Here is an 18,016-nt window from a genome sequence, read left to right on the forward strand (position 1 = left end):
TCTGATGCCCAGAGCAAGTGGCTTCATTAAAAACTATCAGAGGAATTTCGAGAGGGCTACTTAGTGTGCTAATAGGATAACACCACAGTGTCTGGTGACACATGTGGGCTATAAGGGGCGAAAGAGAGACCATGTTCAAGGGATGTGTGGACACAAAATACCCTGGGGAGCAATAGAATGATAGTCGTAGAGGAAATGAGTGGAAAAAAGAGATGCTTGCTAAGACACTAAGGTCTGTTGGGGTCAGAGGATGGAGTAAGTGAATGGAAAAGAACAAACCCTGCTCTCTAAATAGTAAATGTGGATTAAAGTGAAAATCAAATCATCTTCAGTATTTGGTTTAAACTCGCCTGGGGCATCTACTGGTTGTGGGTTTTTCTGCAAAGAACGGCACAATTTCATTCTGCACTTCCACAAATATTAAAAACATCTCTTTTTACAGATGACCATAACCTGTCATTATTTGCCTTTTCAACCCTATTAAGCAACCACAGACATTTTTGAATATTATCTTTCTATCTGCAGACGGACTGAGTAAGAAAGTGGCAGACGGGACGAGTCGGGGGAACGATGGAGAAAAGGCGAGGAAGCAGTAAAGAGAGAGGAAAGCTGGAAGGAGGAGTGGAAGGAAAGATCAAATCAGGTCAGATTATGGTTAACGGCACATTGAGGATCATGTTCAACAGCGGTCTTTGACTTTTACTGTCCCCCCCTTTTACACCCCTGTCACCAACGCAGGCAATGCAGCAAATGGGTTTGACATCTGTATTCCCACTTAGAGGATAGCGGAGCAGCAGAGAGGAGATGAGAGTAGAGGCGAAACAGAACAAAGGAGAGATTGGCAACGTAAAGCATAAAACAACAAAGCGAACAGGCAGGAGATCCGTTACAAAACAACCCCTTAATACAGCCAATGAGAATCCCACCTCTCCCCATCTGGTTGCAGGTGTGTGCGGAGTCAAGTTAATGTGCTGGCAAAATCATTACAACATTATACAGTTAAAGTCCTCTGCAGTGGAAACATCTTGACTGAATCATGACCAAAAAGGAAAGAAAAAAAATCCAAAGCAGCAATCAAATGACAACTGAGATCCTGTGGATTGAAAGTGACAGCAGTGGTTTGGCTAAATCTCACTCTGCCTCAGCCAGTCAAGCAAAGGGTTTGAAAAACCAACAAAAACCGAGGCTGAAGGAGGACTGACTCTTAAAGTGGGATTAGGCTCGAGATCGGTTTAACCCTCGATATAAAAGCATTAAAAAAAAGCTGTTAAAAGCATGAGAATGTGGTCAGAGCAGGAAGATTTTTGTAGAGACATGATGTTCAGTTATGTTAATTACAGCAGATACTGAAAACCAAAAGAGATTGGGTTTTTTTTTTATTAACTATCGAAGATAAAAACAAAAATTAAAAAAAAAAAAATGGTGGTATACTGCAAAATGAAAACATCAAGTCCATAATTTTACATGCTGGGATATCAATGATATACTGGAAATGCTTTGAGGTAAATTTTGTTATTAACTGGAAAATACGCTAACAGCTTGTCACTCTGTAAAACTGTCATGAAAACAGTCGGCCTGACGGTGGTAAACTAAGGCCTGAAACACTGAAAAGCCAACACATTTAACACATCAGATTATTTTAGATTTCTCTCAACTCGGAAATACGATAACCTGACAATGACTTCTGGATATCTGACTTCCTGTTGCACATGTAAGCACAGTGAACACAGGGGTCGCACGTGTTTCTACAGGACTTTTAATCATTAGTTATTATAAATCTCTGGCGCTCATCCACAGCGTATATTTTCCCTGTCTCTCTCCCCTCACCCCCAACTGGTCGTGGCACATGGCTTCCCCTCCCTGAGCCTGGTTCTGCCGCTTTCTTCCTGTTTAAAGGGAGTTTCTCCTTCCTGCTGTCACTAGATGTTTGCTCAAAGGCAGTCATGTGATTGTTGGGGTTTCTCTGTGTTGTTGTAGGGTCTTTAGCAGACAATACAAAACACCTTGAGGTGATTGTTGTTGTGATTTGGCACTATAAAAATAAAACTGAATTGAACTGTATTCATGCTGTGTGTATTATTGTTGCCAAACCGCTGTTTGTGTTTGGCAGCTTATGAAGACTTTAGTTCTTCATCCTGTTATAGTGCATTCCCACAGGGGGCACCTTCTTCAAGCAACACACACACACACACACACAAAACCCACCCATGAGCTACAAATTGTGTTCGGTCTGTATGTTTACCATTATCACTAACTTAGTTTGGTGTAATAGTGTGCTAACATCTGCAAATTTGCACTACACAGACAAAACAGCTGCACCAAATTTTGTGAAAAGACATCCAATAGTTGTTGAGACGTTTTACTCAAAGCCACAAACTTCTCGGTGGCGTGAAGAAAACTGGAAGATCACCAAAGTCATTAGGATCCAGCAGGTGATCCGACAGTTACTGAATAATTGTAGTCCGGTCCACACAGCTAAGATAGCACAAACACAATTCATGGGTTTTGGTTGCCTTTGCACTCTTCTGACAGCAATACACCATAATCTACGTCATGTCTTATGTTCCAGACATTTAAAATGATATTCTAGACGTCTCCCATTCTTACTCAATTGAGGAGGCCCTGCTGTTCATTATGACAGCCAGCTGCAGGTTCTTTTGTCGAGGGTGCAAGTTACTGAAGCTTTCCCTGGAGCTGTCTGCAGTGTGTGAGCATGCCTCCATAGGCAGAGGTAGAGACATACTATGCACACATGGGCTGCACTTGCAGACACCCCCCCACCAAAAAAAAGCACCTAATTGGAGACAGGAACATCAGCCTACCTTAAGTGTGCACATATGTCCGTTTATGTCAGCGTGTGTAAGAGACGTGAATGAAAAACAATGAAGACTTTTTAAAAATTCACTTTGAAGAAGAACCCTGCTCAGCCTGTCTGCCCAATGTCCCTTTGGTGTTACTGCAACACCATACCACAAAGCACAAAAGTGACACCGCAGTACACAAGACTAAAGAGCCCAATACCACACGTACAATCACAACCAGGAGGAGAGAAGGGCATCGTGTGGGTCTCCAGCATGAAGGATTTTTTTGTGAATTCAAACATATAAAATATCAGAATTAGCTGAAGAGGAGATCGAGGGACAAACGATGGCTGGGATGAGGGGAGAGGGAACAAGTGTGTCCTGGAGTAGAGTAGAGCTGAAAATCCATCAAGGGTTTGTTGGATCGTATCCAAAATCTACGTGTTTCCATCAAACGCACATATGGCAACATGGCTTTGCGTGTATGTGTATCTGTTTTTATTGGCACGTAAGCCCTGCCTTTGTGTACATATCCATATACCTGTGCATGTGGGCCCCTGCGTTGAAACATATTTGTTTGCTCTCTGGAGCCAGGTTCAATGTTCTCCTCGGGGGCCCTTTTGTTTCATGTCATGAGGATCCAAAAACAGTTTGGCTAACTCAATTCAGCTCCAACTTCAACATCAACCACAGCCGAGTCCAGTAATTGTGCCAGAGGCAGGATACTGGACTGAGGGGGCCAGGTCAGTGTGTGGGAGACTGAGTGAATGATGACTGATGGTTGGCTGACCCACATAACCCAACAGACAGAAAGACTGACAGATAGATGCATGGACAACTTCAGGACCAAATGCCAAGTCATCCGATCTGTTTTGTTAGGAAAGGCTCCCTTGACCCCCCTCAAGCAGCCTGATCAGATCCGTCGTGGAACCCTGACAGCCCTCCAAGTTCTTCCTCTCCTCCTCCTTCACCCCTCCACCCTATAGAGACAAACAACCCTTATCTTCATCCTTCTTCTTGCATGGATGTCTGCACAGTAAAGGTGGTAGATTCAGGCCAAAAGCTGAGAGGTGATTGGCTTCAAGTCTCCTTTACATGTCTTTTAGGTGTTTTGAACTGTGAGCTCCACTTCTAACTAAAATCTCAGCGCTAAGAAGAACTTATAGGGACCAGCTCCCTCCTGGTAAAACAAAACAAGTAATGTTTAAATTAGACCTGGCTTCCTTTAAACTCTTTACTCCATGAAAGTCTGTGGGAGTAACACTTGAAGCTCTTCTCTTCTCTGAGCAGTTTCTGTCACATTTCAGGCGTCCTTATAGAACAGAATGTCTGGGTGTGCATCAGACGTCATTAAGGGTGGTCTCTGTGTAGCTACCTTCGGAAACTATTCTAATGGTTGTCAAACCACAGCTTTGATACATACTAAGGTGACAAAACTCATTTATGTCACTTAGGGTACTGGGGAGGTTGTCAAATGTTGTCTTTATGGGGGAAAGAGTTCAGATATAGTTTTCAAATACAATTTTGTGATATCTATTATATTTATGCATTTTTCAGACATTCATCTGTCAGAAACTTTAAACATTTACAAACATGTTATAATTGTAGTTTCTTCTCCCCTAATTTAAACACTCCCCCCACCCAGAGCCATGGTGAGAGAGGTTTGCAGGGGTGCTGATGATAACACCGAGTGTTTTTAGTGGAGGTAGATTAAAAGGTGGAGGAGTGACCGAGCATCCTGTTTGCCCTTGTTTAGGTTTTGAAGCTTACTGAAGGAGAGATTGTGGGGCTCCACTGTTACTAAAAGGTGAAGAGGTTGCAAGGTTAGAGGCTAAGGATTATTACTGGACGCAAGATCCCGGATAAACTAAACCCCTAATGTGTGCAGGGGCCAGCAGCGAATTTCGATAACTGAACCTAAGACTGTGTTCAGTTTAATTTAGGTTATTAGATCCCCAAAGTCTGGCTTCTATTAATATTAAAAGATAAGATCTTGGTGTGGCGTGTGATCTGTGTGAAGAGCCTGTCAGCGGCACAGACTATTTACAGATATGGGCCCAGTTAAAATGACAGGAGGGACCGACGCAGGGCCAAAATAGAAGTGAGCTGGCAACAACAGCTGTCTTTGTGTCTCAATGTGCTAAATATACGTGACAATTATTCCAAGACAGCATACAATGACAGGTTTCACATTTCCCCGTTTTCTAACTTTCCTCCTCCGTTAAGTATAAACTCTTCTTTCTTTTTGTTTTTTTCAAAGAAATTCAACCTCTCTCTCCTGATGAATGGCACAATCCACAATGGCTCCACTCGGTGACACTAAATCAGGTTAAAAAAGATAACAAGCACAGATGTTTGTAAGATTTTTTTTTTCCTTTTTACTCTGTCCTAATCCTGTTAGACACAAATACACATAAATTCAGTGAAAAACCTGACATGTCCCGGTGGAGAGGCCTTATTTTGAAATGTTAGGCCTACTGTCATGTCTAGGCCATGACCCAGGGGAAAACATGAAAGGCAATCGGCCAGTTTGGAGAGGCCAGCATTAATGAAGTAGTCAAAGAGCAGGGGAGAAACAAGAGGAAAGACACAGCATTACATGCTAAAGGCTGACCCCACTTTACTGAGGTCCTGCAGAGAGGAGGGGGAAAGAGGCGAGAGGAGGCAGATGGGGAAGAGGCAGTAAAGTGAAGAACAGGAGGAGAGACACCACAAAGGAAACTCCCAACATGAGGATAATGTTTGAAAAATACAGATAATAGATGGAGTATTATGCTGAAATATTCCTGGGAGGGAACCGGGGAGCGAAAAAGATGAGGTGAAGTAGGAAAAACAAAGATGTTAGGAGGTGAAATAGTCAGACGTGGAGAAAATGGGGAGAAACGGGGCAGCGGGGAGGCTTGCATCTGTGCCCCATTCAGACTTTATCTGTTTGTATGGAGAGCACACAAACTTTGACACCCTCCTACCCCCAGCGTGTCCTGCAGCCAGTCACCCTCCCTCTGCGTTTTTCTGCACGTGGACTATTCCTCTCTCTCTCACACATACACACAAACAAGCATTCAGAGGTGCACTGAGGAAAAAACCTTGCACAGGAAAGACAAGCATCAGTGCACAATAGAGGAGGACACAGAGACAGACTGAATGAATGTTAACGCAGTTTAAAGGGTCGGGCAAGATGACGGGCTGTCCAGCTGATCTGCCACGTGAGAGACGCTCGTCAGGTCTGTCTGATTTGATCAAACCTGTTGCTCCGAATAAATAAATGAGAGCTCCATGGCGCCAGGAAATCTGTCTCCAAGAAACCAGCTTGTTAAAAAGAGTCAGTCACATTCCTGTTTCCGGAATGAGCCAGGTACACTAGTTGTTCAAAACTTGGGTCTGACAAAAGAAAAATAGAATAGCATTGGGGTTTTCTGGAAATTACAGTAGGTTGGCTCTTCACAGGAGAATGACAGCACCAAAAATGGTATTGTGTTTTTTTTCTATTCATACAACCTCAAGAGAAAGCAACCAGAAAAGGAAAATAGGGTGCTTGGCTGTGAGTGCATCTTAAGGCTTCCACCAGCAAGGTGAAACAGATTTGGATGAGTTAACAGGCAGACAAGGCCTCACTAACAAGCGACAGATCAGAGCTCGCTACGGCAGCCGACTAAACGCGATTTAGAAACTGAAAAATGTGTCAGAGGTGTGACTTTAGAGCACAGCAGCTGTACCTGCAGTCAGATGGTTTTCACTGGTTAGGCTTGTATTAGCTTTCATCAGAACCATTTTTAAAAATCTAATAAATTGCACTGTTCTTCTGTAAAAACACACACCCAGACAAAAACCCACAAGCTAGAAATCCTACCTCCCATCTCCAGCCTCATACCATAACATCTTAATTTTCCTCGCTCATTTGAACAACCGCAGTTTTCTCTCATCTGTGCCAGCTTTTTTTCTTTTTCCCCCTCCTCCCCCTTCTTAGACAATAACACCGCATGTCAAGCCAATTCTTCCAATTAAAAGTACACTAGAGATTCGCTTTTCGCTGGTGGTTTGGCTCCGACGCTCAGCGCGTTTTATGATGAGCGGCTTGAATTGGGTCAGATCTCCTTACTGGCTCATTGCGCGTTATAAACACGTCGCCCGTTTAAGATCCAGTTTGAGCGGTTATAGATGTGTATACATTCGCTTTTGGTTTAAAAACAGCCGATCTGCGCTCCGAGTGTAAAAGGAATCATATGTAGCTCCAGGCAGGGCAGGCAATGCTGCATGCCAAGAGAGTGTTGCAGTGACACCATATTTGCTAATTGGTAAAGGACAGAGAGCAATTTAAAGTGACAGAAAGACTTTGGTTTCATTTGTCTACTTCACATCTTAAATCCCATTCATGGGAATCACATTGCACACATTAGTCTCTGTGGCGCTTCCTCGGGCCGCTGTCTTGTTCTCCCCGTTCTCTCCACTCATCCCAGTCTTTGTCCTTGTTCCAGATCACACATCAGAACCACATGAAAGCGAGAAAACACTCAGAGTAAATAAACAGAACTAAAGTGGAGACTGCTCAGTCCCTAGTGTGAATCCCCGGCTTTAAGGAGTATCAGCAGCAAGCAAAAGAGTGACAGTGGGAAAAAAAAAAAAACTTGAGCATGCATCTGTGCTGTTTTGTGGTTCTATGTTTAAATGGGTTGCGAGCCTCTTCCTATTGATGTGCATTGATGCTGCAACCCTAGAAACAAAATACTGTGAGACAAAAATGAGCAAACAGGCTGATTGGGTCCTTTTTACATACATCCGATGCTCCGTCTGTGTAAACACTATGTGGGAAGAAGAGCGGCATTTGCGTGCTAAATACTGAGAGGGAAAAGTAGGAAAAGCAAGTAAGAGAAACAAAATTTGGATGCAGGCAGGGAGAAAATGAGAGGAAAGAGATGGTAGACCTGATAGATTGTCCACATGTTCAAGTCAGATATTCCATGTGTAACCCAAGCTGACTGGACATCTGTGATATACTCTCCTGGCTCCCAAAATGCACTCAGGACTCGTTTATGATTCCTGAGTGGAACAGCAAATATGCAGATAAGAAGTCCCTGCAGAGGCTGGCAATGGAGATGGGCTGTCGGGTGGTATGCAGAAATGTGGGGAACACACACGCAAGGTGAGCCCACACATATAGACACGCGCACAAAACAAGCATACGCTCGCACACAAGCTTGCTCAGTATGTAAAAAACAGATGGAACGCTGATAAAAAGTTTCAACATGTGCAATATATTGTGCTATTCCAAGTTTCTCCATTTCCTCCTTCCTCGCCCCCTCCCACCCCACCTCCACCTGTGCCTCCATCCGGAACAAGCAGTTAGAGAGTGAGCAGCAGCAGCAACAGCATTCTTGATACAAATCAAGTGTTTCGATTTAATAGCAACAAATCAAGTGTGTGTGTGTGTTTGTGTGCACATAAACACATGTTTGGCTCCAATTATCACATTGCTTCACCCTGAGGCCTGCTGGAAAAACATTCACCCAAAATCGGTGACCCCCACGTACAGACATACAGCTTGAACACGCACAGGCTTCTGCCCAAGCTTGGCCGGCGATCAGATCTATTTACGGGGTCATTTTTGGTACGTCGGGTTGGCGTACAACTGCGTGCGAAATCCTCAAATCAGTGAAGAGAAACCTCAGAGAGATAAATGACTCCATCGGCGGGACAGGCCATTTCACATAGAGTGATGCTAATCGTTTAACTGCAGCCACTGAGGCTTAGTCTTAAGCCCTGCATGTGTTACATATGGTTGTAAACATGAGAGCAGAATGACTGCGAGTTTTGCTTGGCTAACTTTTGCCATTATTTTTTTTTTCAACCAACCCTAAAAAATAAAACCCCAGCTCGTATTGTTCATCTTATTAGAAATGCAATCATTCAGTCAGCAGATTATAGCCTTTAACAGCTACTGCTCCTCTTCACCAGTAGCTATAATACAAGACAACCTTGGCCTGTACCTTCAGGGACTCCCCACTTTTCCCGTGAAAGTCCCCCTGCATCTCCTCATCGTCTGTTTACAGCATGTGTGATAACAAGCTCCATTCCCCCGCCTCACTTCTGGCTGAACTCTGGGTTAATGTATACACTGACTGACCCACTGTGGATGTACAGCAGCCTCAGACCAACCAGATCGTGAGCTAAATATAAACTCCTGAAATCATAAATATTGAGCAGAATGATGGGGGAGGGGCTGCACGTAGGAAACAGAGACATGGGGAGGGATGTGGGGAAATAAGAGACAGAAGGACATATTTGGAGAGGTCAAACGGAGAGAAAGAGCGAGAGCAGACCTGAGACAAGTAAATAAACCGCTGCTCAAAGTGGGGGTGTTAAGTTGTTGAGAGCTATACTGCACTCCCTGCTATGACAGAATAACATGCACCAGTGGTGCCGAGGGCCCGTTCAAAGGTTTCAAGCCCGGTTTTATGAGCTCAGCTCATTAAAGAGGTGCCGGGAGAGTGGCGAGTCCATCCAGGGGCTTTTACACTGAGCAGGAGCACGTTTGCCACAGCGAGACCATCTGGATCACCAGTGCTCTTCTTCACATCTCCAACAGCCATTCTGTGACTCCCAACGAGAGATATATCCTGACTGTTATTACCAGTCTGCGTCTGGAAGGATAAACAGTATCCTCTGCACCATCCCTGCATATCTGCTTGTCTGGGTTCATGTCCAGAGATGCTAACTGCCCAATAAATCCAGGTGTGTTTGCACGGGTGTCGTCCCGCAGCTGGGGTCAGCCTTGTTACATTCCTGACAGATTAACTGAGCTGTAAAAATGCAGAAGGGCTGATATGGGATACTCATTTCTGTCGATCTTTATTCTTTAATAGAGGATAAGAGTGACACTATCATTCCAATGAAAACACACTTCAAAAGACATCACCATGAGGTGTTTCGGATCTTTGTGAATACAGAGAAATAATTAACACAAATCAATTAAATTAATATAAAACAGGTTCATACTGTAGCACAGAAAGGGGCTGTTTTCATCATCACGGTGCTGTCAGCCAGCAGGAGCCCACATGGTGGTGTTAAAGAGTTTTTTTGCTCCCCCATTAAAAGGCTATTCACCTTGTCACCTGCCACTTGTGATAATTAAAGAAAACACGATAATAGTTTCCACATTTGGCACTGCGTGTCTGCTCTGCACCACTCTGCAAGTTCCTGCAACTGCTAATTGCAAAGCCATACTTGCTTGTCCTGAAAATATGGACTCCCTGAAGAAAATTTTATTTTTTTCCCATTACTGATTATTATGAAAGAAAATATGAGACAAAATGTCCCAAACACATCTTAAAATACCAGAATATCTAATATAGATAAACTAGAAATACTCAATAGCTATAATAAGTGCTGTTTTGCATTTAAAATAATCTTCTAAAGGCCATCTGCTGAGTTTCCAGCCAAAGAAACACCATGGATACTTCTGTGGTGATGCTCCTAAATCAATCCAGGGCTAAAGAAATGAATTACATCCCTGTGGTTTAACACAACATTTGATGCTTTTGATGCACGCTGGTCTGCTGCAAACAATGGCTGTTTTCAAATCATGCCCATCAGACAAAGCATTACTGTGTGAAAAGCAGTACATCAGATGTTCTTCAAAGTCTAGCTGTACTTTGATGCCATGTGCATTTGAAATGATTGATATTTTACTCTATATTCCCCACGGAATCGCTTGAGCTTTTCTTTTAAGTAGCACTTGATGTTAAAAGATGTTTAAGTAAAGCAATTTTAAAATAGCTTGTTGATTCAGTTCACAATGTACAATAAACCTCAAAAATGCAGAATTTTATTTTTAATTCAGTGTCCATCTGTGGTAAAAACAAACATCTAATTTATGTTTGTGTTGGGGTTGTGTTCAAAACTGATTCTTTTATTTAATACCCTCGCACCACTGCTGTGCCGCGCTTGAGAAACCGCTCTCAGCTCTCTTACTTGTCTAGAAAAACACATAAATATAAACATGTCTTTAAATAGCTGTTGCTCATTAGCCGGCTCCAGCTATTTATTGGGCTGACAACATTCAAAACAGGTGATATTCCCCCTACTAGCCAAGAGGTGACGATGCTTAAATATGTACACATGGATGCAAAGTTCTTTAAATAAGCCAGAATCTGTGCTTCCTCCTTTAACTGCTTCACATCATTTCCTGCTTTTAATGGCCTCGGTCAATTCTGACAGATAATATGATAACATGCCAGCAGATAATTGCATCCAGAAACCTTTATTGTGAATTGTGACTACGATCCCAGGGCGGATCGCTGCGTTCAGACAGTTCTTCGTTCTCCTGGGGTCCGCGTGGGCCTTGCCGCCTGGCCGGCCTGTGTCCAGCCAGGAAGAATGTTGGCCCCGCTGTTAAACGTTGTGGTTTCACAAAGCTAACTTTAATAAAAAGAGCTGCTGAGAGACAGAGAGGGGAGACGTGTGGACGTTTTCTCTGTGGTTATGTAGTGCAAGTGTGTGTTTGCGTGTGTGTGTGTGTGTGTGTGCTAATCAATGGTCAGGAGGGCTGATACATGGATAAAAATGTCCACACCTGGAGTGGATTCCACCAGCTGTGCTTCAGTTCATCCTCAGTCTGACTTTAATGCAAATGCTTTGGTGAACATGAACACATGAACATCTCATATAGAGACGAGTTGTCTCTTCACTTCACTGACACCATCCTGGTTTAGCCACATAACAGATGAAGCACTGGCACTCACCCTGGCTTACCAAGATCGCTGTAACAAGATCATAACAGACCAAAAGTTATGTAAAGAAGACGTAAACTGAGAGTTCTCAAACTGTACTTTTGTAAAACACACACATTCAACTGTGGGAATAATACATTTACCTCATGACTTCCTTCTTGCATTGCTGATTGGAGTCGGCCACACAGCACCAGACTTCACACAGCTTCCCTTTAAAGAAGGTTTCCTACAAGTTTTTCACATGTGCAAAAGTCCTCCCTGTAACCCGTTACAATGTATAAATTCAGCAATTTCCCCTTGTAACTTTTAACGGTGCAGCCCATTTCACTAAATTACTTGTTTGACAGTGGCTACCAGTTAAAGGGCTTTGATCTAGAAACACCTCTTGAACTCAATCGCTGCACTCAGCGCATGACTTCAGCAATGCAGACGTAGCCATCGCCAAAGTAAATATCTCCAGCTATCTAAGAAGCAGCATTCCCCTTTCCTCCTACAAATAAACTGAGAACACTTAAGCCTTCCAAGATCATCTTCCAAATAAGAAAAAATTAAGATACATCACTTATTTTTATTCCTCCTCTTAACGACACGTCAGCCGAAGCAAAAAAGTAACTTGAGGACGAAATGCTGTGGAGCTGCTGTCCATATGAAAATGATGTCTGTAGTCTTTTGGGATGTAGTCCTAAATGCAAAGCAGGCTGTCGGACAGCACAGGAGGGAAGAGGGAAACATTCTACTTCCTTTCAAATAAAAGACCACCACACAGTGGTGTCTTACTGAAATATTCTTTTCAAATAATTACATTCAATAAATAGCTTACTGTAAATCGATTTAGCTCGTATGTTCACCTCATGAAGAAGTACAGTGTGCGAAGTAAAACGGGTGCAAAGAGAAAAAAATAGGTCAGCTGGATGTAGAACATATTTTTATTCTGCACTACAACTTTGCCTGGATCAGAAGAAGATTTATGCTGGAAAAAAGACGCTGCGGTCCAACTGATATCTGCAAGTATGAGTATGCTTGCACAGACACTTTACTCCGTGTGCCAGCAGGACAGAGATGATTTTGTCTCCTGAAAATTGTCAATTTTACCCCTCTCCCCTGTGGCATCAGGTTATTACTTGTTGCCACAGGGGAGAGGATATTGATGCCATATGATACCTAAAGCAATGTATTCAGTCACCTCAAGACATAATAAACCGTGTACCTGCAGACATCAAAATAAACACAAGTACTAGAAATACACGGGTGCAAGTACAAACATGAAGTCAAAGGACTCACAATCGTGCACAAAGAGCTGGTTATGTGCTCCGGTCCAGCATTTCAATGCCGTCCCAGCCCAAAGCTACAGTGTAACAAATCTAAAACATGGCGTACAAAAACAAAATTTCCTGCTGTTATTGTTTTAAAGTGGTAATAAATTAAACTTATATGTGTTCTTCTTTGGCAATACATTGCATAGGTAGCAGCAAGCTTCCTGTCTGATTTATTATGGCTTTTAAACAAAATGCAGCCTGAAGGGAGGGGTGATTGCTGGCCCCGCTTTGGGTCTCCATCTCCCAAAAGACTTTTCTCCATCCCCGCCTCCAGGTGGTAGAGCACGATGCTGGGCAATGAGTGCATTCAGCTGCCCTTAAGTGAGAGTGAGAGGCCGATCCCATGCCGGGATGTTTAACGCCAACAGACTGCTGGAGGGTTTCACATAAGAAGTAGTGCATTTCTCAAGCGATTAAACATCACCCTGCTGCAGAAGGCGTCAAGAGTATATACATGTAGGACTTCTGTTGGTATCGGCACATGTTAAATACATCAACGTGAGAATGCTATGCACAAACACTCGAATATAGGGGGCCCAGTGCTCCCATTTAGTGTGCTAATGACCTCTTCTTATCTCATGGAATCTAATCTGACTGCACAACCAGGGGTTTGACCTCGTGGTATCACATACAAGAACACCACAGACTCTCACAGATGCATTAGGCACACTGAAGGCGCTCAGTCCTCACGTATAGCAGAAAACAAGCATAGCACACATAAAACAACATAATTTTAACACCCATTCATTCAGCAGAGCCATCGCTGGTTGCTGACTCAGGTTTATTTATAGTCATTTTCAGGCTGGTACTCGCCAAAGTGCTGGCAGACTTTGTGCCCCCTACTAAGTATCAGACCTGTTAAACAGCTTTTAAGCGCAATTTGCTTAGATGACAATACACTCCCTCCTCGCGGGACACATGCTGTCCCCACATGATTCGAATTAGTCGGGGCACCTTTGAGGTGTTGTGCTCATGTGTAAGTAATGAACGCCTGTGTACGCGAATGTTTGTGTACGTCTGTGTGCATGTGCTGCTTGAGTGTGCGTTGAGGGTGTAGGCGGGTGTTAATTGCAAACACCTGAAGCTCGTAAGCAGAGCTGCATTTAGTGACAGTTTGACTTAACAACGGCTGGCCGTGCTGTATCTGTGAGTACACAGAGGAGACCCAGTGCTGCTGCCTTTAGGAGGACGCTGGAGGTAAATGTCCCTGAAGTGAAAGCCTGAGGGACATTACCATTTACAGTTAGTGGGTCTGCTGGCCTTCACAATACTTTACTACTTTTTTTTTTCCATTAGAGGAACATCTTTCAACTAAAAAGTGTCAACCAAGAGTTCTGCATCATTCTTTCCAACGCTGCTGCAGAGCTGCTGCCCCCTGTTGGGCTCCTGGCCTCATGCTTAGTGAAAGGTGAGCACCCTGATGTGGAGGGCATGGGCACGGACTTAATGGCAGAAATGCCACTCATGCAGTGTGGTAGTTTGTGTCTCACACGCATACAAGCAGAAATACCTTGGCCTGTGATCCTGTTGGTAAGAGAATCAAATTTCAAGCGGTGAGAGTTGGTACCAAAGGGGAGAAGATGGTCTTATCTTACAGTGTCGCGTTGAGAGAGAGAGGAGCCCCCCCGCCCTTCCCGTCGGCCCCTCAAAGGCTCTGAGACGAACTCAGACTTGCACGACACACGCAGCATAGGACCACGTGTGACCACGACATGAAGCCCAAACCCTCGTCCAAGGACGCAAACAAATACGCGATACTTTTCATAAAAACGTGCAAAAAGAAGAAGAATATAAAGCATTTATGTTCTGGAAATCCCTCCTTAGAAATAAACACATTTTTATAGAGAAATGTTAACAAGTCTGTGTTGAGCAATCAAATCGCTGAGACGTGGAAAAAAATAGATGTCCACAAGCATTCTATTGCATCAAAGCTGCAATAAACAAAATAGCCTTTTGTTTCGACAAAAACAAACCACCACATCTAGAGAGGACTTTAAATAGACTCCTGAAGAGCTGTTATGGATCGTATCAGTGCCAAAACCACTCGATTACGCAGCGGTTTACGAGATTTATAGGAAAATGAGGGGCAACGTGTGACACAATAATAAGATCTAATGGAGTAAAAACATCTCCTCTGCATTTCTGTGTGTGCTGCATATCTCTTATTTAAAAGTGCTTGGAGTGGAACTGCATTCAATAAATTTATAAATAATAAACCTAAAACCTAAATAAGCAGTATTAGTATCTCCTCTAACCCAGCAGACAGCACCAACAAGCTTTTCTCAGCAGAGCACGCTTTTGGATGGAAAGCACAAAGTGTTGAAAGCGGGCCAGAAATTCCACTTGTGAATGCTTTCACCTGTTCTTATTGTTGCACAGCTATTCACACCCAGAAACACTGAGAAAGAAAAGAACAACAACAACAAAAAGAAGAACCATGCAAGGCAGTTTCCCAAATCTGCAATAAGCACCTTGAAAACTCTACTTCTGGCTTTACCTCTTTACACAAGAAAGCAAGAAAAGAAAGTGTGTCCAAGCAGGAACTGTGGCCAGATTCCACTTGAGTTTAAAAAAAAAAGAAAAACAAAAAAACAAAACTGGAATGTCATGAATGCCAACTTCAACACACTCACACATCCTGTTGCTGCTAGCCAAAAGATTTCTGTCAATAAAGAACAGTTTCCCCTTTAAAAGCTCAGCCCAAATGCTCCGTGTAAACCAGCACTGAGCAGCAGCGTACTCCAGCTGATGTTTATGCATCACTCTTGGCACGCAAGTTGCGCCAAACTGCAGTGTAATTAGAAATCAAAGAAATACCTTATATCTTTCTTTAATTCAGAGGGATACTGGGGGAGTGTGTGTGTGTGTGTGTGTGTGTGTGTGTGTGTGTGTGTGTGTGTGTATCATGATGTGGATCACACCCTGTTCCCCACACCAGGAACTATCACTGGCCCTGTAATGAACACCACACGCCAAACGTGGCCAATCTTGGCACAGGACTGCTCCATCTATTAAAGTGGCATAAGGCCGAAAGGCTCAGGGATGGACATCCCAGTCCCACTGATCTGTCCCACTGATCTGCTGAGTGTTGAGCTCTGCGGGCCCTACCCCAGGCTTTAGGGGGCTGTAACCCTCCACATGCGCACACACATACACATACACACAGACATAGAGTCCGAGGGGGGCTGCCAAAAGCTTTTGCGAGCTCAGTCGTTAACGTTTACCTGAGAGTGGAGGGTTTTAGTGTTTTGCTTATGTGTTTTGGTAGGTGGCATTTAAGGTACAGACACACAGGTACCTGGAGGACAGGAGCACTCTTGGCCAACATCCCTCGCTGGCCGCACTTTTGGCGTCAGAGCCACCACTTTCTGCAAAGAAAGAGCAAATTCCAGTACGTTATAAATATGCACGAATGCACTCAGTTGCAAAATAGTATCGTTACACTAACTCTAACAGTTCCTTGAGAATGAGATTTCAGTTTAATTTAAATGGGAATAAATTGGGATTAAGAGAAGAAAATAATGTTATCAAGATATCTAAGTAACAGTTGTGAGATCATGATCTTTCTGCTATTATATGCAGCTCCAAATGAGAAGAGTTTGCTTAATTTCTTTTCCATGTGATAACATTTTAGTTTGGTGTCTATCATCAACGGTTGTGTCACCCCATAAAGCGCCGCAACCGCAAACTAATTGGCCAGCTGCATTTTGCCTTTCAATTCCTAACACTGTGCATTAACTGATTTTGGGGTGGTGGTGGGGAGGCAATTAGGGTACAACTGCCAACGATTGCCAAGTCTGCCTGCGCACACTACACATGTTCTGCGTTATTGCGCAAAGTTTGGGCACGGGGAGCAGACATCCACACGCATAGCACATGTATTTATCAACGACAATCACTGCGTATCCACAACAGACATGTACCTCTTCCACGAGCTTTCCTATTGGGGTGCTCAACTCTGACAGTAGGGTCCCATCCTCGTTTACGAACGCCCTTTTCGGGTGTTGGAAGATAGACGCCTTGTCCAACTCCATCTGCAGTCGGTTCTCCAGCTGATAGGTCTTCAAGCTCATCAGAAGACACACGGTGATGGAGCTCATCGACATCAGCAAGCACAGAGCGATGGGGAAACCTGGCACCCATCGCTGGCTCCGGGACTTGGGGGTACACTGGCACACCGGCTTACTTTCTCCGATAGAGTCGCCGACCGTATCCATGGTGCGATCCTACTTCTAAATCCTCTTGCTGAACAGAAATGGCCAAAATACTTTGTTGTATTTGGCGTTGTGAAAATATAAACCGTATTCAGGCTCCTAGTTCGAACTTAACGCACTCACTTACACTCCGCCACAGCGCAGTGCGCTCGGGGTTCAAAGCGCTGACTGAAATTAGTCCTGGAATAAGAGGCAGCAGCGGCGCGCACCGGGTTTGCACCAGATGGGAGTAATCTGGATGCCGCAGAAGACGCGCCTGCAGACTTCCAGGACGTTTTCTGTTGAGTATCCTACATGCACGTGCAAGTGCAACTGCCCAACTAAAAGTTGCACATTCAACTAGTCGAGATGCGCCCGCCCTGAAGACCACGTGGGAGGCTTTAGATTGACAGCTGTAAATGAAACAGATTTGGCCGAAATAATTTAGATCAGTCAGGAAAATCCGGGTTGGTTCCTGTGATTTAAATAAAAATGAATATATTATAGTAGTAAACTCTTCCAAGCCAATGCAGTCCATTTTATTTAAATGAGAGCAGCAGCAGAGGATGTTCAGGAGATATGTGGGCGCTGAAGGCTTGTTTTTGTCCATCTCTAATACAAAACAGGATCATTTACAAAGGAGAAAAAGAACCTGCACAGTCTTTAGTGCCGAACCAGTTACTGTCCTTTAATCTTAGAGGACAAAATCATTGCTTTAAAAAGGCTTTTTAAATAGTTTGAGATGCAAGTTGATCCTGTAAGTCTGACAGTGATCAGGGTTAGGTCACACAGACAGGCTGAAATAGTCGAACAATCTTCACTTAATATTCCCCCCTTTTATTAGTAGGACATCGCGCTAAGATGGACACGAGGCTCTAGTTCAGCTCAAGCTGCTACAACGAGCTCTAGTAATAATGGCCTCAGACTGTTTACATTTTTCATTATTTTAGCTGTTTGGCGCCATCATGAGGACATTGGCA

The 18,016-nt window shown here is 43.7% G+C and overlaps 1 protein-coding gene across 8 annotated transcripts in view; it reads right to left on the bottom strand.

Moving 5' to 3' along the window:
• Nucleotides 1–17,918, bottom strand: part of col23a1a (collagen type XXIII alpha 1 chain a) — a 126,460-nt gene extending 108,542 nt beyond the window's left edge. For all 8 annotated transcript variants that reach the window (XM_014333282.2, XM_014333284.2, XM_014333281.2 and 5 more), the window contains exons 1-2: nt 16,767–17,918; nt 16,142–16,211 (exon numbers count right to left, since the gene is read on the bottom strand). In XM_014333282.2, coding sequence (XP_014188768.1) covers nt 16,142–16,211; nt 16,767–17,060 — 364 coding nt within the window. In that variant the 5' untranslated portion in view covers nt 17,061–17,918. The remainder of the gene's footprint in view (nt 1–16,141; nt 16,212–16,766) is intronic.
• Between the last annotated feature and the right edge of the window lie 98 nt (nt 17,919–18,016).

Source organism: Haplochromis burtoni, unplaced genomic scaffold (assembly GCF_018398535.1).
Source record: "Haplochromis burtoni strain Fernald_Lab_line unplaced genomic scaffold, NCSU_Asbu1 Contig_10, whole genome shotgun sequence".
Taxonomy (NCBI): domain Eukaryota; kingdom Metazoa; phylum Chordata; class Actinopteri; order Cichliformes; family Cichlidae; genus Haplochromis; species Haplochromis burtoni.